We start from the raw sequence: 22,372 nt of genomic DNA on the forward strand, positions 1-22,372 counted from the left end.
ACCTAAAACGAACCTGTTCATGATGATGATGATGAAGATGATGACGATGGTGATGATGAAAAAATCATAAGCAGTTATTAATCTCGGGAGAAAATTAAACGCAGAATAAATATGAGAAATGCCTGTTATTATTCGGTTGAAAAGCTTTTGTTACCTAGTCTGCCGTCAAAAAATCTGAAAGAATTTATAAACCAGTTTATATTACCTGTTGTTCTGTATGATTGTGAAACTTGGACTCTCACTTTGAGAGAGGAACAGAGATTAAGAGTGCTTAAAAATAAGGTTCTTAGGAAAATATTTCAGGCTAAGAGGGATGAAGTTACAGGAGAATGGAGAAAGTTACACAACGTAGAATGCACGCTTTGTATTCTTCATCTGACATAATTAGGAACATTAAATCCAAACGTTTGAGATGGAAGGACATGTAGCAGATATGGGCGAATCCAGAAATGCATATAGAGTGTTAGTTGGGAGGACGGAGGGAAAAAGACCTTTGGGGAGGCCCAGACATAGATGGGAGGTTAATATTAAAATGGATTTGAGGGAGGTGGGATATGATGACAGAGTCTGGATTAAACTTGCACACGATAGGGACCGATGGTGGGCTTATGTAAGGGCGGAAATGAACCTTCGGGTTCCTTAAAAGCCATTTGTAAGTTGTAAGTAAGCAGTTATTAATTTCTAGTGAAACATGAATTCAATGAAACTGATCTTAAACTAAATACATAATGTCATTATTTACAAATTTACAGATCACTAAAGAGAAACAACTATTTTTTCAAGTTTTTATGCTCTGTGTCTAAGTTTAAAACAAACTAATTACTGAAAACTTACACATGAAAAAGAAATAAATAAAATATCGGTTTCTTATAACATCTTTAGTTATTTCTTCCTCATATTCTTGCGCATGTGTGTTCCGAAAATGTCTCCTGATGTTAAAATGAGACATATAAGCAATTACTGCTGAACAAATTAAACAGCGTGCCTTTAGGTCTTCTGGCGCAAAAAAAAAAATATGTATATATATATATATATATTTTTTTTTTTTCCCCACTCACTGTGAAATAATGGCTACTCAGTTCGACCACTCATACTGACGTGCCGTCACCGACTCGGATTTGTTTTGATTTTGACGGACCGACTACACTACCCACCCTCTTTCTCCACGTCCAATGTCGCTGCAGAGGAGTGGAGGAAGGAGAAAGAAATCGCTCTGAGAGCGCCTCTTTAGCAGGCCTGCTCTATAGTCTACAAGTTTTCATAATAATGATGTAAGGAATACTACAAATACTCTAAGGTCTAAGAGTTTTCATTATAATCAAACAAGAAATTTAACGATTGTCAACTCTAGAAGTTTTCCTAAAAAATAAGGAAGGAATTTAAGCCACGACTCTAGTGTCTACGTTTTCAAAATAATTAAGCAGACCACTTATTTAACAACGACTCTCAATTCTATGAGTTTTCATAATTTTGAGCAAGGAGTTCAACGACGACTCTTAAGTCTATGAGTTCTCATATTAATCTAACAACGAACTTAAAAACTCTCTAGTCGACGAACTTTCATTATGTGTGTAACAAAGAATTTAGGCTACAAGTTTTCATAACGACTCTCTAGTCCACAAGCTCTGATTATAATCTAGCAATGAATTTAACGATTTTATTCTCAAGTCCAGGAGTTTCCATAAGAATCTGGCTAAAAATTTAAAAACACATTAGCAACCAATTCAATAACTCCAAAGTCTACGAGTTTACAGAATGAAAAATCTCTATTGTACGCGACATTTCATAATAGTCTGACAACGAATTTAACAACTCTACAGTCCACGAGATTTCATAATAGTCTGGCAACGAAATTAACAACTATCTAGTCCATGAGATTTCATAATAGTCTGGCAACGAAATTAACAACTATCTAGTCCATGAGATTTCATAATAGTCTGGCAACAAATTTAACAACTCTATAGTCCATGAGATTTCGTAATAGTCTGGCAACGAATTTTACAACTATCTAGTCCATGAGATTTCATAATAGTCTGGCAACGAAATTAACAACTATCTAGTCCATGAGATTTCATAATAGTCTGGCAACGAATTTAACAAGTCCAAAGTCCAAGGGATTTCATAATAGTCTGACAATGAAATTTAACTATTCTATAGTCCACGAGTTTTTATAATAGTCTGGCAACGAATTTAATAGCTCTCTAGTTCATGAGACTTTGTAATAGTCTGGCAACGAATTTAACAACTGTCTAGTCCATGGGATTTCATAATAGTCTGGCAACGAATTTAACAACTCTCAAGTCCATGAGACTTCAAAATATTCTCTCAACGAATTTAACAAGTCTATAGTCCAAGGGATTTCATAAGACTCCGACAATGAATTTAACTACTCTATAGTCCACGAGACTTCATAATAGTCTGCAGCGAATTTAACAACTCTCTAGTTCATGAGATTTCATAATAGTCTGGCAACGAATTTAACAACTCTCTAGTCCATGAGATTTCGTAATAGTCTGGCAAAGAATTTAACAACTCTATAGTCCACGACATTTCATAATAGTCTGGCAACGAATTTAACAACTCTCTAGTCCATGAGATTTCGTAATAGTCTGACAACGAATTTAACAACTCTCTAGTCCATGAGATTTCATAATAGTCTGGCAACGAATTTAACAACTCTCTAGTCCATGAGATTTCGTAATAGTCTGGCAACGAATTTAACAACTCTCTAGTCCATGAGATTTCATAATAGTCTGGCAACGAATTTAACAACTCTCTAGTCCATGAGATTTCATAATAGTCTGGCAACGAATTTAACAATTCTCTAGTCCATGAGATTTCGTAATAGCCTGGCAACGAATTTAACAACTCTCTAGTCCATGAGATTTCATAATAGTCTGGCAACGAATTTAACAACTCTATAGTACACGACATTTCATAATAGTCTGACAACGAATTTAACAACTCTCTAGTCCATGATATTTCGTAATAGTCTGGCAACGAATTTAACAACTCTCTAGTCCATGAGATTTCATAATAGTCTGGCAACGAATTTAACAACTCTCTAGTCCATGAGATTTGGTAATAGTCTGGCAACGAATTTAACAACTCTCTAGTCCATGAGATTTCATAATAGACTGGCAACGAATTTAACTACTCCCTAGTCTACGAAATTTCATAATATTCTTGCAACGAATTTAACAATTTTCAAGTCCAGAAGCTTCGATAATAGTCTAGCAGTGAATTTAACAATTCTCAGAACTATGAGTTTTCATAATAATCTAACAAGGAATTTAACATGCTACTTGACAGTTAGTATGTAACGCTCTGAGGTCAGATCGGTGTAATCAGATATAACACAAGAAGGTAACTAACCACGCAGATTGCCCTCGGCTGGGTTTTTCTCGCGAACCTCGGATACAGTGTAAATGCTACATCACACCTGACTACTTTGGTAGTTATTACGTAACTCTAAACGCTAGACTTTCAATATCTTTATCCATCATGACTCCAGTATCCATATACAGAGTGATTTACGAGGATTTACAGTCACTTACGGAGCTTATTTCCGAAGACATTCCGAAAAAAAAAATATAAACTTATTTTGTCCTAATCTCAATATTTTCAAAGTTACACTAATTTGCAGTTATAGAATAACTCTTCTCGGGTTCTCAGCCAGGTGATTTGGAGATTAGCTTCCAAGCTTTCGACGGCTAGCTCTGCCATCTTCTTCTTCGTCCCTGAAGAAGATGGCAGAGCTAGCCGTCGAAAGCTTGGAAGTTAATCTCCAACTCACCTGGCTGAGAACCCGAGAAGAGTTATTCTATATCAAACGCCGGGAAAGCCTCAAGTCATACATAATTTGCAGTTGTTTGTAAAACACCTTTTTTCTTTAGTTTTAAGGATAAAAGAATATTACAAATAGAGGATGAGCTATTCAGAAGAATATATTCGGAAATAAGCTCCGTAAGGGACGGTAAATCCTCGTGAATCACCCTGTATAACTTTCTCTAACCGCCAGGCTGCAGATCTCAGTCACGGTAATACAAGTATTTGTTACCTTAAGAGTATACGTGTAAGATGCAATAAGAGAGTATTTTCTGTTTACATTACACTGTTAATTATTTTATAAGCACTAAAGTTAAGATGAAAATGTAGAGAAACAAGCCATGGCTTGAAAAAGGCGTTTAATTCATTTTGAATTCCATAAGACTTTAAAATCGATATTGTCTTCTGAATCTCTGTTTTTGTTTTTTGTTCTAAAAATTATCTGAATACATGTCAATATAAGTTACTAGGCATGAGACGCCTTGATACGCATCTTCTAGTGGAATAATCCTCACCCCAACAATCGTTTGTAATGTACGCTATACAAACTTCCTCGAGAACTAGCGAAAAGGGAAGAAAACAGGTTGAAAAACATTAAAGTAGGCCGTTCAGAAAAGACGAGAAACAAAAAGTTTCACAATACGGCTAAGAACAAGTTTATGATGGACTGGATCCTACATGGAAGGGAGATAACAATCACAATGCCAGGACGATTCCAAAAGTTTTAGCTTCTCGTGACGAATGGAAGGAAAGAAGATGGGGGACGAACGAGAAAGTTTACATTCATTCGGAAATACGAGAATCACTACGGTAAACTTGGTAAGCATCATGAAGTCACGCGCTCCGAGGGACTTCCCCCCCACCCATCCCCACCACACCCAATCCTCCCCACGTGTTTGATTTTGAGAGTCCCACACTATTTAAACAGTTCCTAAGTGGATAAGGAGGGAGAGGAGGGGAAAAAAATTTTTGGAACTCTCTGCATAGAGTAGGAAGAGGGAGAAAAGATTTCTAGACAAACTGCCTATGTAACATGAGAAAGTTTGAAAATGGTATGACGCTTCGGGTGTCGCATCCAGGACCGCGGCCCCCCTCAAACCATTCGGTCGCTCTCTAATGCCATAGGACGCTCAACAAGCACGTCACAAAAACCGACGCGTAATCCCATGCAGCCCGCGGGGGAGGAAAAAAAGAAAAACGATTCGCGTGCAGTGTTCATAAACTGAACATGGCCTTAGATGAACGGGCTCAAAATAAATTAACACGACATGGACACATGACCAAAACGTTTCAGGTTTATTTATAACCAGAGCCAGAGTGTGAATGCAAAATAACAGCCTGAAATATGCATGTCAATATGCATGGATGCCCCATTATAATCAATATATTTTCTACAGCAAGCAATTCAATGCAATATGTATACTTTCCCTGAAAAATAAAACAAGAAAGACGCTCGCTTTCAACAGAACGATTATACTATTTAAAGTGACGCGCTACTAAGTTTCCTTAAATTCCGCAATTTTCCATTGTATCTTCTACAAAATACTGTATTTCTTCAGTTTGATATTAATAAAATAAGTGTGCACAACATTTTTTTTTCAAATGTTTATGTTCAAAATGTGTCCAGAAAAAGACATTTTAAATTAAAAATCATTTATATTTCACTAAACATTTTTATCTGCACCTCACATAAAGATATGATCAATTTTCCAAAAGTTTAAAATGAAACTAAAACTACCTATAATAAATGGTGCAATGTTTTTTTCCCCGGTCAGTATATATCATTAGTGAAACAAATTAAGGTTATGGATCTGTGAAATTTCTAACTGCTACATTTCTACACTAATTAATCTGAAATTTTATCACATATTTCTTACAATGTGGACATGCCCGGTCAGTATACTTCATTAGTGAAACAAATTAAGATTATGGATCTGTGAAATTTCTAACTGCTACATTTCTACACTAATTAATCTGAAACTTTTATCACATATTTCTTACAATGTGGGTATGCCCAGTCAGTATACTTCATTAGTGAAACAAATTAAGATTATGGATCTGTGAAATTTCTCACTTCTACATTTCTACACTAATTAATCTCACACTTTTATCACATATTTCTTACAATGTGGACAAGCAATTCGCACAATTTTACTTTGATATTCAATTAATATACTTATAATTAATTTTTGTTGTTTTTAATACTGAATTATAACTGTCCCAATTTGCAAAGTTTACAAAATTTTTCTTTAAATTTATTTTCAATTTGTTCCTTATAGATGAATGTAAAATATGACAAACGGTTTTTGAGAAAAAAATAGTTACCCATTTAGTTGTTAATTTTTCTTTTTTTTTTTCTTCTTCTTCTTTTTTAATTATCACATCCTCAACACGTAGTGATGTGAATAGGCTACTTTCAACAGCAGAAGAAAACATGTGTGAGTTTACTTCACATGATTTTGTGAACTTTAGTGCAAAATTTCACTGAGTTTGGAGAAAAACTACAATTATTAGAGCATTTTGTTGAAAATTGGAAAATCGAGAAAACGAGTATCAAAGTACAGCATGTATATGATACATACTATCGATATTCTTCCTTCCTATACAGGTGTATCACACATATTTTTCTCCTACATAACAGTGCGAAATATGAACTGAATGAAAAGTAAAATTAGTTAAAATGACAGCTGAGTGTCAGTTTGAAGGGCTGCATCTCCACGCAGGCGCTGGTCCCTTTAAATTAGTCCTGATGTACTTTAAATTGTCATGGGGTCAAAATAAGCGCAGATTTAGAAAACTGAAACATTACTTTACTTTTTAGATTCTAAAACAAAATTTCCATTTTTAAATAATTTTTTTTTCGTTATTTTCACCGATCCACTTAACTTTGAAAATTTGATTGTTTTTTCACTTCACAGCCGGATAATAAACCACAGATTTCTTAATAATAATCATACGAGATATGAGCGCATAGCTCTAGTGTGAATGTGTGTGCAAAGATTCATTGCTCTAGGTGTGGCCATTTAGGAGAAATGTTATTCCTAATAAGTTAGAACGTAAAAAAATCTGATTTGTAGTAAAATCACTTTAAAGTTTATAACAGGATGCATTCTGAATACAACAACCACTTGTACGGGATAACCTGAATTTCTAGATTAGAATAAATATATCGCGACGAAATCTTCACTACAGTTTTCTTAGAGAAACCTAGATTTTTAACACCATATTTAACAAATGAAGAAAATGACCAAAAATTGGCCAAAACTCAGTAGCGCGTTCCCTTAAGGTCAATTCATGAATACTTTATGGGTTACAACATGTGTTGAAGATATAAAAATGAAGTAACATATCTTATCGTCCTATTATTATTATTATTATTATTATTATTATTATTATTATTATTATTATTATTATCATTATTATTTGTAGTAGTAGTAGTAGTAGTAGTAGTAGTAGTAGTAGTAGTTGTAATAGTAGTTGTAAAAGTAGTAGTATTAGGCTACATTTTCAAATCACTGTAAATTGGAATTATACCAGAACCCAAGCATAGACCCCTTAAAATATACATTTTGTTCTCTGTAATTCATTCAACTGTCAACTCTGGTGCTCCAGAAATGGTAGAAATACGTTCAGTGAACATTTGTGTAACACCTTTATTTACATCATCATTCAAAATTAGTATAACAATAGTCTGCATATTACACGAGCCTATCATCGCTACTGAAAAAACTGAACAAAAACTCCCGTAAACGATAAATGTTAAATAACCTTGTAGTTGATAAAGAGTCATTAAATAACCAACGATTATTATTATTTTGTCCTAATATTTAGATTTTTCACAACAAAGATCCCCTGTGACTAAATTTCACGAGCCGCCACTGAATACATCTTATGTATTTCGTATATAGTTTCAGACCCTAGCTCATTATTACAATGTTTTTTTTTTTTTTTCGAAGTGTGTATCACGACCTCCGTGAACTCAATAAAGAAACCAAAGTAATCCATTGGCTGTACATAAATAGGCCTAAGATAATTGCTTATTATTATTTCGGTACTGATTCCTTTGTTACTATTCTCATCGCAATGCAAGACAAGTTACAAACGATCCTTAATTTTTTATCTGAGGCTTTGGATCCTTACTCCTCCACGAAGAACGTTGAAGTTTCGTAGTAGCAGAGTATTAATTAATTAGACTCTTCGTTAAGTCTTGCATTTTAATACACGGACCCATGGCATCGTGCCACGCTCTTTGACTGTATTATAATTCATTGATTTATTACGTGTAGAATTCCAAGAAGGGAGAACTTTTATCTCTGCCTGGAATTTAACGAGCCAACTCCTTGGCTTTGACCAGCTCCAATTAACTTGCGGAGACAGAAGCAACCGACGTGTGATATGGTCTGCAAATTAATTGGCTGGCTCAGGGAAGAAACTTATTACTAATGCACTCGTTCTTATGAGGAGTGAAACTGTATTGCAAAGTGGAACTGTAGTGTGATATAGTGTTACATAACATAACAGTGTATGCCTAAATGTAGAGCAATATAATCAGTCCAGTGAAAAGGTAACATAGTATGAAATAATATGACATGAAGCAAAATAATTTCATGTGGCTCAACTTAGTGCAGCATAAAGGCAAGTAGTTAAAAATAATAAACGATAATGTAAGTGTAATAAATATAATGAAAGACAAACTATTTTAAGGAAATAAAGTATAAAGTAATGTAATGTAAAGCAATCCAGTGCGATGAAAGATTATGTAGTGTAATAAATTGTAATGTATTCAACTGTAATGCCGGATAATGAAGTGCAATTATAAGACAAGCTAATATAATGTAAGATAATGTGGTTTTATTATTGTAATGTAAGATAACGCAGTGTAATAATGATGTAAAATAATGTAGTGTAATTATTGTAATGTGAGATAATGCAGTGTAATTATTGTAATGTGAGATAATGCAGTGTAATTATTGTAATGTGAGATAATGCAGTGTAATTATAATATACAAAAATGTAGTGTAATTATTGTAATGTAAGATAATGTTATGTAATTATAATGTACAATAATATAGTGTAATTATTGTAAAATAAGATAATGCAGTATAATTATAATGTAGGTTAATGTAGTATAAAGTTAAAGTATGGTACTGTAATGTGAGATTATATAGTGCAATTGAAAAGTATGCTCCTGTAATACAAGCTAATGTAGTGTAAATTGTAAGGTACGCTATTGTAATGTACGATAATGTAGTGCAAATTGTAAGGTACGCTATTGTAATGTAAGATAATGTAGTGTAATTATAATCTACAACAATGTAGTGTAATTAGTATAATGTAAGATAATGCAGTGTAATTACAATGTACAATAACGTAAAATAATGCAGTGTAATTATCATGTAGGTTAATGTAGTGTAAAGTTAAAGTATGCTATTGTAATGCAAGATTATGTAGTGCAATTGGAAGATACGCTCCTGTAATATAAGATAATGTAGTGCAAATTGTAACGTACGCTATTGCAATGTAAAAAAATGTAGTGCAAATTGTAAAGTAAGCTATTGTAATGTAAGATAATGTAGTGTAATATAGAGTAAGTTAGTAAAATATAAATGTAAAAACATGTAGTTTAAAGTAGCGTAAGTTGATTTAGCTGGACGTGATGTAGGCCTAATTAAAGCAGCTTATCTAATGTAATATCGTGTGAGATACTGCAGTGTAACTTTAATGACTGTATATATCGAAGTGTAATTTGAGGTAATTTAATATTAATCTAGCATATGAATCTAATAAATAGGTAGTATAAAACTATCTTATATGATGTAATGTAAGAAAATTAAGTAGCCTATCGTGTAAGATAATGCAGTGCAAATCACAACTCGAAGTAATTTACTGTATTGTGCGTGTATATCCAATTTATACCAGCGTGATTCGGGTTTCGTATATTGCAGATAGATGGCAGGACTATGACCCATTTTTAAGTTGGACATCACTTCTGTTGGCCACGCTATGCATGATGTGTATCTGTAAAGATTATGTCGTGTACTATGATGAGTGTATGTGTGTTAGGAAGGAAGGAAGGAGAAACCCAGCACATAGTCTACTCCTAACGAAATGTATCAAGGGGACCGCCAAGCTTAATGTTCCCGTCTGACGGACGAATCACTATTAACAGTGACATATACCGTCTCTTCATATGCACTGCGGAGAGTTTGAGGTTTAACATCTCTGACACCTCCGGGAATCGAATCCGGGCAGGCTAGTCTGGAGGCAGACGCGCTATCACACAGATAATTCGGCGGACATAATTTACTGTATTGTTTTACCGCATATTTAACGATATTATATAAATTACACGATTACCTAGAGTATATGGAATTGGTCTTAGGAAGATGGTACCTTTAGTGAAATGAGACTCAGGATTTGCCACATAGTTAGCTGACATTCCCCTTACTTACTTACTTACTTACTTACTTACTTATGGCTTTTAAGGAACCCGGAGGTTCATTGCCGCCCTCACATAAGCCCTCCATTGGTCCCTATCCTGAGCAAGATTAATCCAGTCCCAATCATCATATCCCACCTGCCTCAAATCCATTTTAATATTATCCTCCCATCTACGTCTTGGCCTCCCCAAAGGTCTTATTCCCTCCGGCCTCTCAACTAACACTCTATATGCATTTCTGGATTCGCCCATACGTGCTACATGCCCTGCCCATCTCAATCGTCTGGATTTAATGTTCCTAATAATGTCAGGTGAAGAATACAATGAGTGCAGTTCTGCGTTGTGTAACTTTCTCCATTCTCCTGTAACTTCATCCCTCTTAGCCCCAAATATTTTCCTAAGCACCTTACTCTCAAACACTCTTAACCTATGTCCCTCTCTCAAAGTGAGAGTCCAAGTTTCACAACCATAAAGAACAACCGGTAATATAACTGTTTTATAAATTCTAACTTTCAGATTTTTTGACAGCAGACTGGATGATAAAAGCTTCTCAACCGAATAATAACATGCATTTCCCATATTTATTCTGTGTTTAATTTCCTCCCGAGAGTCATTTATATATTTTGTTACTGTTCCTCCAAGATGATTGAATTTTTCCACCTCTTTGAAGGATAAATCTCCAATTTTTATAGTTCCATTTCGTACAATACTCTCGTCAGAAGACATAATCATATACTTTGAAATAAATAAATATATAAATAAATAAATAAATAAATAAATAAATAAATAAACAAATAAATAAATAAATAAATAAATAAATAAATAAATAAATAAATAAATAAATAAATAAATAAGTAATTAAGTAAGTAAATAAGTAGACCTAAGTAAGTAAGTAAATAAATAAATAAGAAAATAAGTAAACAAACAAACAAACAAATAATACGCGTACTGCAGTTTAAAGAGAACTGGAACATGGCAAAATCTAAACCCGTGAAGGAATACTACTTCCAAAGAAAATGGGAATATGATTATTTTGTTGTTGAAGACGAAAGAATTGCTTGTTTACTGTGTCCCATCCAATTTATTTCTACTCGTCATTTCAATATTAAGCCACATTTCAACGAAGTCCATATTAAGAATTATGGAATGCACAAACTTTCGGGTAAGTTCATTATTGCGAACTGTGTATTGATTATTTATTTATATACTGTAAAATTAAGGACGACACTCGTTGTGTTCATTTTGAATTTAAATTAATAGTGACTTTCGAGGTTCATTATTTAAATGCTATAAATTTGAAACGAGATAACGCATTATAAAAACAATGAATTTATTACAATCCTTTTTGAAAATTACATGCCGCCACTGATGGACCTTTGACGTCCAGAGAATGTAAATAACTCTACGCGAAAGTCAATCATCCCCAATAGAAGTGGAGTGAGGCTGACATCATATTTCCCCTACTTACGAGTTCTGCAGGCCTGCAATAGGGAAAAGCATCTAAAAGACCAAATCAGGTAATCAGCGCAACAGGATTCGAACCCACGCCCAAGAGTAGGCTGAAAGTATGAACCTCGCTCACTAACCATTGGACTACGCCAGTAGTCTAGTGTGATGTTCTGTAATTTATTATTGATGACGGTCGGAAAGGATTTCATAGTCTAATCATTGAACAAGAAGGGGTAGAGGAACTGAAAGGAGATGAAGAGAAATAAGGTAGGAACTCAAACCACACAAAGTCATTAACTGAATAACTAACATAGTCGGAGATCCACTGCTTTGTGAAGGGTCCATTCACTCAAGTTTTATGCACCGCACAGGGCTGCTCATCTGAAGGACTCCTGGGATTACGGCGCGCTCCTCGTATCACGCAGTTTCAATAATCCGTTAAACAGATTACGTGTAATAGGAAATTTTACTTGCGGGAAATTTTATCGCATGATTTCCCATCTAACGCTAAGTTAGAGAGAAAGATGAAGCCCCGAGGAGAGAGGGAGAACACATCGGTTACCTGCAACCCCAAGAATCTCTTGTGCGGTTTCGTGGAGAAATCCACGTGCTTGCCTTAACTTCCATTTCATCGGGGATGGAACGGTAAGCTCCCACAGGAAATGCGGTTTGTGTCCAGTGGGAGTCGCGATCTCCACTAAGCCACGAGGACGTCGTTAGTTACCTTCTTGTACAGCATCTGATTCCACCGATCTGACCTCAAAGCGTCACTTATTACCCTGCCAGCTAGCGTGTGCCCGGCACAAATAGCCTGTCTCAAATAAGTTATGTTAAGGGCAGAATTAACTACTCAGTACCAGGAATTGTGTGAATATTTATTTTGAAGCTTGTATGTATGACTTCACGGTCTTACGCAAGGGAATTAAATCATAAGCAGTGATCATTTCATGTTAATCTCCATGTTTAGCCTATTCATCTTTACTTAAATCTTGATCTAAACCTTATTTACATTTAAATCTTCATCTCCATCTATAAGATATACACTTAAATCAATTCCATCTTATTTCGCAATTCATTTTGTATTCAGATAAATCTAATATAATATAATGAAAATATTTTGAGTTCAATCATAAATAGATAAATCTTATGATTGAACTCAAAATATTTTCACTATACTAAATTCCATCTAAACTTCTACTTTCATCTAAACTTCATCTCCATGCGAATAATCTTCATCTCCAAATGAATCTTTGTCTCTATATGAATCTTTGTCTCCTTATGAATCTTCATTTCCATAATAATTTTCGCCTCCATATGAATCTTTGTCTCAATATGAATATTTGTCTCCATATGAATATTTATCTCCATATGAATCTTCACCCCAATATGAATCTTCACATCAATGTGAATCTTCATCTCAATATGAATCTTCACCTCCATGTGAATCTTCATTCCAATATGTATCTTCACCTCAATATGAATCTTCAACTCAATGTGAATCTTCACCCCAATAAGAATCTTCACTTTAATATGAATCTTCACTTTAATATGAATCTTCATCTCCATATGACAATATGAGCCTTTGTCTCTATATGAATTTTCGCCTATATATGAATCTTTGACTTCATATGAATATTTATCTCCATACGAATCTTCACCCCAATATGAATCTTCATCTCAATGTCAATCTTCATCTCAATATGAATCTTCACCTCCATGTGAATCTTCATCCCAATATGAATCTTCAACTCAATGTGAATCTTCACCCCAATATGAATCTTCACTTTAATATGAATCTTCATTTCCATATGACAATATGAACCTTTGTCTCTATATGAATCTTCGCTTCCATTTGAATCTTTGTCTCTATATGAATCTTTGTCTCCATATGAATCTTCATCTCCATATGAATCTTCACCTCAACATGAATCTTCATCTTCACACGAATCTTTATCTCCAGCCAAATCTTAATCTCCTGCCATATCTTTATTTCCAGCAAAATCTTCGTTTACATCAAGAAATCTTCGTCTCCAAAATCTTTATCTATATTAAAATCTTCACCTTCATATAACATTTATCTTCATCCGAATCGCTATTTTGAACTACGGTTTCACATAAATATTTATCAGCCATCGTAGTTGTCTTAAAACACTACATAGAATGAACATTAGAACAGAGTCTAAAACTTAATGGCAGAAGAATTTAATACGTTTGTGATTTATTTTAAATAAATATTATTATATTATTAACATGATGTTAATGCAAATATTAAAAAGTAATAAGGTTTGCAGGGCGGTAGTGGACATCTAGACAATTCTTCTAAAATCTCAATAACAGTACTAAGAAAAACTGAGTAATTAAAGTAAATTAAGTTATAAAAGCCATTTAAAATTAATTGCATCAATTCTTTTTAAATTAATAAATATTTACTTACAAATGGCTTTTAAGGAACCCGGAGGTTCATTGCCGCCCTCAGAAAAACCCGCCATTGGTACTCATCCTAAGCAAGATTAATTCAATCCCTATCATCATATCCCACCTCCCACAAATCCATTTTAATATTATCCTCCCATCTACGTCTCGGTCTCCCCTAAGGTCTTTTTCACTCTGACTTTCCAACTAACACTCTACATGCATTTCTGGATTCAACCATACGCGCTACATACCCTAAAGTACCACATCTCACAACCTTATTCCTTTGTTGTGGTCGTAACATAGAATCAGTTCCATTCCGAGGCTTATGTTGGGGTTTTGTAAAAAGCTGTTTTTTTTACAGTGATGGGTTTTTAGCCTTAGCTCAACCCCAAACTGGAGGACCACCCCTCATCGGCTGTCCACGGCTGCTTATTCAATATATTCGCAGCTACCCTCCATATCTGGAGGCCGTCTCCTCTATCTGTAACCTGAGGACGCGCCATGCCGTGGTGATAGGGACTCACAATACATATTAGTACATTATGCAACGAGCCTATAATGGTAGTAATTAAGACGCAAGTATGATTGTTTATGAAACGAGCGCAAGCGAGTTTCATAATTTTCATACGAGCGTCTTAATTACCATTATAGGCAAGATTCATACGACTTTTTATGCTCGACCATATTTCTAACTTCAAAGTATTGAAAATTAGGTCTTTTTATGGTTATGTGCGAACTAACCTGAATTGTGAGATGTGCGCAGACGCGAAAGTATTGATTTTTTCCGAGGCCGAATGTCATTGACCTTGGCATAGAATAAGAATGAACATTAGTCTGATATAACCTGGAAATTGATTTAGAATTGAAAAACGAGATGACAAATTAAATTTATTTGAATATTATTTACAATTAACGATAATTATTATAGTAACAGAACATAACCTTCTGCGACAGTATTGGATTTCCAGCCTCCGTGACTTTTCGCCAATTGTCTGTCGATTGCATATCCGAGAATAATCGATATAACGGTACAAAGCTGACTTGTGATTGCCTGAAGACCTGTACTTTAATGAGTAGGTGTACTTTAATGACATGCATTAAAGGACTGCTACCAGGTGTATAATTACTACATTTCGGCATGGTCGAGCATAAACATTTTTTATTGTATCTAAAATCAAACTGAATGATCAATTCACCCTAAATTTTCAATATTCTCGGTTATTTAGTTCAATAAAAAAATTAAAATCTACTTACAAACGATATTTAAATTGTTTCTATGTCTAATTTTTTGTTTTATTTAATTTTCTTGGTTTTATAAAATATTTCTGTGTACTAACTATTCTATTTCTTGTATGTAGATGGAAATACACCCGAATACGAATTTCGCTGACATGGGTGTTCCTCCTATTTTATATGTTGTATGTACAGTAGTGGCAAAAAAACACCGGACCGAACCTTGTAGCTGATTTCAGAGCCTTGTTCACTCCAGAACACGATAAACTGGTAACTAAGACATTCGTGGTTCGAATCATGCCTGGAAAGAACCTTTTTTTTGTTTCTTATTCAAATTTATTCCTAATACTTTTCGATTGCAGCGATATTTTCCTACTTAATTAACTTATTATTCCCAGAACATGAATTTTACCAGCAATCGAAAAGTACTGGGAATAAATTTGAATGAGAAACAAAAAAAAGTTTCCTTCCCAGGCAGGATTCGAACCACGAAAGTCTTAGTTACCAGTCTATCGTGCTCTGCAGTGAACAAGGCTCTAAAATCAGCTACAAGGGTCGGTCCAGTTTTTTTGCCACTACTGTAGCCTACTTAATTTGTATGTGTATGTATTTATTCACACTGCAATGGGTATATACCCGGTGGCAGTGGTAACTAATTACGCTCAATAATGACAATAATAAACTTATTAATTAAAAATACACTTAATAATAATACCAATAATTAATACAAATAATTAATATTAACAATAATTAATAATAATAATAATAATAATAATAATAATAATAATAATAATAATAATAATAATAATAATAATAATAATAATAATAGGAAATATCCTAAATTAAATGAAGCACGATCAGTTAAAATAACATTTAAAATAAATCTAATTTGTATCTTAAATCTAAGTTCGAACTAAAACCCACGAGTATGATATGTTCATACCTGCACAAGTACCTTTCCACATTACACTCATTTCGCTGTCAACTCACTCACTGCACTGGAACTACGACACATTTCACTGATTCTATCATGATTTCACTAACACTTCAAAAACATTTCACTGTTCAAATACTTTGCACTGCCACTATAAACTATAAAGCTCCCCTGACAGGAACACGTTTCACTGACACAACACACTTCACTGACACAACATAATTCTTCACTGATACAACACTTCAATAACAAAATATAATTTACATCCTTTACATACTGTGTATAATTACCGTCTATTAGTAAAGTCTCTATTTTTAAATACGTTTTTGGTTGTTGGTAAAGCCTTTAGTAAGTATAAATAAATATCAAATTATTTTATTTTGTAATTGCAGAGTTTCTCACAAAACCTTATCACGATATTACGTCAGAAACTCCCTGCAGAGACACATGAGTTAGGTGGTAGTCTAATCTAACATTAAAAACAACTGTTGTAGACATACGCCATCAAAGTTGAAAATCTATTCTCTGAAATCTTATCAGTTAGTACGCTGAACTCAACTTTATAAAATAACTGTTGTTCCTGTTGCAGACAGCCAGAAATAGGGCACAGCTAGAATTTATTTTCAAGAGGAGTTCGGCGTAATGCGTGGTTAAACAAATAGAACTGAAAGTAAAGTTATTCTCTTTCCCCTCTACACAGGCTTTAGAAACTTCTCTCAGTGGAAGGGGCACGAAAAATTGCACGCAATAACCACAACAGAAATGTTAAAACTGGCGCCATTCCACTCCCTCTTAAAAACAGTTGGAGGCGAGTTCTTACTCGATACTGTAGTGGGCTCTGGAATTGACTTTACGAAACACTATCGAGTAACTGGCTGAAAATCCTCAGGATACTCAGAGAATTAGGTGCGGTTGTATTGTAAGAGTGGAATAAAGGTTCTATTCTTCACTTCCTACATTATAAAAGTTTGGGTTGTAGTGATTTCCGAGCATTTCCATCGATATAGGCATCGGCCCTGTGTACATTGCAAGAATGGTCTATATAGACAAAATAAACGTATCATTTTCGTATATTTTTCAGCTTATAGAGTTTTCCTGTGAATTTCATTAGTAAAATTGCATTAAGTATACAATATTGAACATTTTGATAGACACATATTATGAAGGGATTTTTTTTTTTTTTTTAAGAATTGAGTGCACATATGTCATATCTAGGGCTAGGATTTTTATGAAATTGCATCTTTTTTTCTAGTAAGCCAGAAACATTGCTGCTTTAGTATTTATATGTTATGTGATAAACTGAGTGTTTTGAAACATATTTGTTGGGGCATTTATATTTGCATTTTTTGCCTCTTACAACTCATAAGAGCATTTTTTTGTTTTATTAGGTTATTTTTGGGGTATTTTCATTTAATTTTGGCCATATATTATCCCCATTATTGATATAAAATATATATTTTTTTCCTTTCATATTTTCTCTACATAATTTTTCAATTAATACCCATTATTTTGTATATTATTTTAATCGTTTTTCTACACAAATATTGTATTCTAACGCGGTACACCCCCACGTAATGCATCATTCCAACCATCCCTTCAATATAGACTCCTCTATACCTGCTAGTTCCGGATAAGAGTGGCCTTGTGGTGACTACATGGAACTACATCAGGTGAAATAACTAATTAAAGTGTACTACTTAGAAAAATTATGTAACATTAAATAAACTCGAATGTTGGTACTAGAAATTAATTTAATTTCTAGTCTAAATATTACTATTCCTACTAAGCCAATTATGTAAAATCAATTTTTAGGGCATTTTAAGGGCATTTTTTTAAGATTTTTAGGTCATAAATGCATTGTTTTAGGACATTTTTTCATGATTTATAGGTCATCAAAATCCTAGCCCTACTTATATCATTAACATATATAGTATAGTATACTATATTCTTAGGACTCAGGAGAATATCTCGTGGAACCAAATGCACGCATGCGCCGTAGCATAGGCCTATAGTAAGAACTACAGTCCTGCATTACAGACGCTATGTTCGGTTCAAGTTTGTCGAGTATGATGAAGTTCGATATTCGCCGATGTTCGCTCTGCAGAAGGAGGGCTGTGGTATTTGTTCCACCTTGTTATAAAATGTTCGCTGTCCTCCACTCCCACCCCTTCATGTTTTAACTGCTTAAGGATTTTAGCACATATCTTTCGATTAGTTTTTCATATGAAATAAGGCGAAGTTAGTAAAGTTTTCGTTACCTCTCTCATGTTCGAATATTTAATGACACTAGTAAGAACTAGTGATGAGCAGAAAATCACTGACATGTGATTTTATCACGGCGATCGAAAAATCACGATCACACCTGTGATTAAACAGCTCTTTAAACAGTGACCACAGTTCGAGAGCTAAACTGCTTACCACTGGGAAGCACAACACTGGGAACAACTACGCCCGCGAACTGTCAGCGTTCGATTTTAACAATAAATTCAGTGTAGCCAACTCAGTAGATTTCAGGCTGATCTTGGTAGATTTCAATTTCTTAAAGCCGAAAAATATACTATTATCTTACCGACAGCAGAAAATCTGGCAGGATTTTACATTATTTAATTGATAACATTATTTTAAGCAGTGACTTTATTAATTGGCTACACTATTCAACTAGTAAAATTACAATAATAGTAAAATTTTACAAAATAAGACAATGATTTAAAAATAATGTTTCATTCATCTTCTGAGTGATGTGTAAATTGTGTCAAAATTACTAATTATCCGGTTTTTCCTACAGACGTGGACAAATTATTAGACTAAATTAATTATATGTGCAACAAAGCTGTATTTATCGGCAGAAATAATGAACAAAAATGTATTTCGCACAGAAATAATGAACAGAAAATTGAGTCTGGAGGTTACTAATATTTTGTGAACATTCCCTTATTCTTTATTAACACGTTGATTTTGTCAGGGAAGCTGGAAACCAAAGTTTGATAATTTCTTTGAATATCAGCATCTTTTAGCCAGATATCAGACAAGAGTTTAAATGAGTCCATGTTTTGTTGTAGGCCTCTTTTTGTTCACTTTCTTCTTCAGTATTGATCACAGATTTTCAATTTCGTTCATGTCCGGTCTTCTTGCAGGCCATGGGAGAACAAACTGTTGAATGTCTTCTGCAGTATATAATTCAGTAGTACCAACACAGCCAGACAAAATATACTTAACCATTGGAAAAATATACCAGAAGATGTAAACAATCATATTTACAACAGTAGAGTCTATGAGTTATACTGATACTTGATATGACGAATTACATTATGTTTCCAAGAAAAAGGTTTTAGTCTAATAATTTGTCCACGTCTGTATATATTTCACTTCAGGAATACAGGACAAGATGAAATGGACAACCATTACATTGGGTAACCAGACGACAAAATGTTCAGTTTGTCTATAACATTAGATTAAATAAATTAATTAAATGAAATAAATAAATACTGACTTTCAAACCTTTAATCTATTTTTAAAATTATGTAACGCCTATATTTACATAACAGTATTGTGCTTACACTTGACTTCTGTGAAGTACAAACACTTAACCTCAACATTTTTTCGCCCTCTCCTACCATGTGCGAAATATCGAGAGCATCGAAACATCGCAGTGACACGTTCTGGTGAGCGGGAAAGAATGAACTGTTCAGTGTTCACCTCGAACAAGTTCGCAGTTCAATCACTGTCTAAGATCACCATGATCATAAATGAGCGATCACAGGTCGAACAGTGATCACAAAAGAGCAGCTCATCTCATCACTAGTAAGAACTAGAGATGAACAAAACTAACTGCCGCTCTCGCTCGCTGTGTTCGCTGCATTTGTCTGTCGAGTCTCGACTCGACATTCTCGCTTCGCTACGAGTCTCGCTCGTCATTCTCGAAATAGCATTTGGTCGGCGTGGAAAGATATCGTAACTTTGAAAAACACACATCATTGAAATAAATAACATAAATGTTTAAATGAGACAAAAAGACAAAACAGAACAGTATCTTAGTTATCACAATGTTCTGGTTCTATTATATGATATTACCTATGGTTATATAAATAAATAAAAAAAAAACAATTCTCAAATAAATTTTCATTTCTAAGAAACATGGAACATGACATGAATACCATTTTACTTGAGATTGCAAGCTTGATCTTAAACATGTGAAAAGAAAGTTCCTAGCCTTTTAATAAGGACCTAGTAATTAAACAAAGACTGGGAAAAGGATTATTATACACTGAAAGGTAGAGATGCCTTTCAAATAGGCTACTTGATTGTTTATACATAGGCTAATATAACAGTTGCCAAAGTAGATAAAAGTTCAGTCAGGTATAAACAACTGCTGACTTCGGGACTTCGGGGGACGATCAATATCGAGTCTTGGAAGACTCACAAGCAGACTTTACGTCAAGGACGCGACGTAATACAACATTGTCGTGCGGGTTTTCGGCTTTGCGGGCGCTGTTATTCTCGTTTTCTCGAGCGTTGTTCATCTCTAGTAAGAACCTTATGGTGGAAGTAAGTGATCTAACTATACAAGTATAAGCGTAGCAAGGGAGGGAAGCTTCTCAGTCCACTTTCTTCTTCCCCTGACGCGCAGGTGGTTTCACGAGATGACGAATGGCCTATAAAGGAGGATTATTTAGAGCGACCTGCAGTGATTTTCTCACGTGGCGCCATGCTGTAGGGTTCGTATTTCTTCTCGTTTTTTTTCCTGTCTGGTGCACAGTACTGTGTGCCAAATATCATGTAAATCTACTGGAAAAAGAAACACAGATCGACCTAATAAAAGCTAGAGCGAATAGTTTTCTTTAAATTGTGACACTAACGATCTAAGTGGCCAGGAGCGTGTGGCTTATGAAGATGACAAGCTGCCTGGATGAAGCACGCGGCATCGTGTGACAACAGACGCGGTTTCGTCACAGCAGTGGCAGACGACTCACTGTAGTGATTCATCCTTTATGTCCCTGGATTTCCGCCTCGTTACTACAACGGGGTTATTTTGGTCTGTGTGTGCCGCTACGTTCAGTGGAGGGTCTTTGAAGTCTTACCTGGGCAAACTGTGGTACAGTCTGTTTTCTGGAAGGGGGACCCCTGGCACAGCTGTCCTCCGTTCAGAGGCGCCGGGTTCGTGCACAAGCGGTTCCTTCTCTGGATTCCCCGACCGCATCTCGTGCTGCAGTCTGACCATTGTGACCAAGGAGACCAGCCTCCGTTCACTGTGAACAAAGAAATAAACAAACGCGTCACTTTTCTACATAGTTTCTTTTATTATCCAATTTAACAAACCCTATTTCCCCCTGAGGTATACTAGGGTTATAGTTGGCATCAAAATACATATTTTATAACCAATAAACAATAGTGAAGTAATAACATAAAATAGTGGACACAGTTACAATTCACATGCATTATGTAGAAGCATGCACATTAGTGAAAGAATGGCTCCTGTTAAAGATTAATGAGATGTTTGAGGATTAATCAATATAAAAGGTATACAAAAATGTCTAACCGTTTCAGAGTAAATCACGATCTTAAAAAATAATCAATAGTAGATTAATAAAACAAAGTTTCACTTTCACTTTCAAATTAATACTTAATGCATGAACAATGAAACAGTTAAGAGTAATAAAGAGATATTACAAGCAATGATTTACGGTTACAAGTTACATACATGATTCAGGAACAATTACAATAATTAAAATATAACACAAGTAATGACTTACAACTAACGAATACCGAAATTCTTGAAGTGCAATATATAATGGTAGGGGCAATACAAAAGATTTAAAAACAAATGTAAACAGTACAGTAAAGGAATAGTAGAAAAAATGACTTAAGATTACAAATTAAACACATTCTTGTTAAAGCAATAGGTAACAACAAAGAGATACTAATAACAATACACTGACTGTAGTTACAGATTAAACACATTATTAAAAAAAAAAAAAAAACACACAAAGGATTAATAGCTATTTTCATTTTCTACATAGTTACGTACATGTTTAAAAATATGGAAAACTCGGCTAATTCCGCAATAATTCATATAT

The 22,372-nt window shown here is 34.4% G+C and overlaps 1 protein-coding gene across 2 annotated transcripts in view; it reads right to left on the minus strand.

Moving 5' to 3' along the window:
* The window catches only part of LOC138716215 (netrin receptor UNC5C-like), a 901,985-nt gene that overhangs the window by 315,907 nt on the left and 563,706 nt on the right, over positions 1 to 22,372 (minus strand). For both annotated transcript variants that reach the window (XM_069849052.1, XM_069849051.1), the window contains exon 4: positions 21,377 to 21,544. In XM_069849052.1, the coding sequence (XP_069705153.1) occupies positions 21,377 to 21,544 (168 nt within the window). The remainder of the gene's footprint in view (positions 1 to 21,376; positions 21,545 to 22,372) is intronic.

This window comes from Periplaneta americana, chromosome 16 (assembly GCF_040183065.1).
Source record: "Periplaneta americana isolate PAMFEO1 chromosome 16, P.americana_PAMFEO1_priV1, whole genome shotgun sequence".
NCBI lineage: Eukaryota > Metazoa > Arthropoda > Insecta > Blattodea > Blattidae > Periplaneta > Periplaneta americana.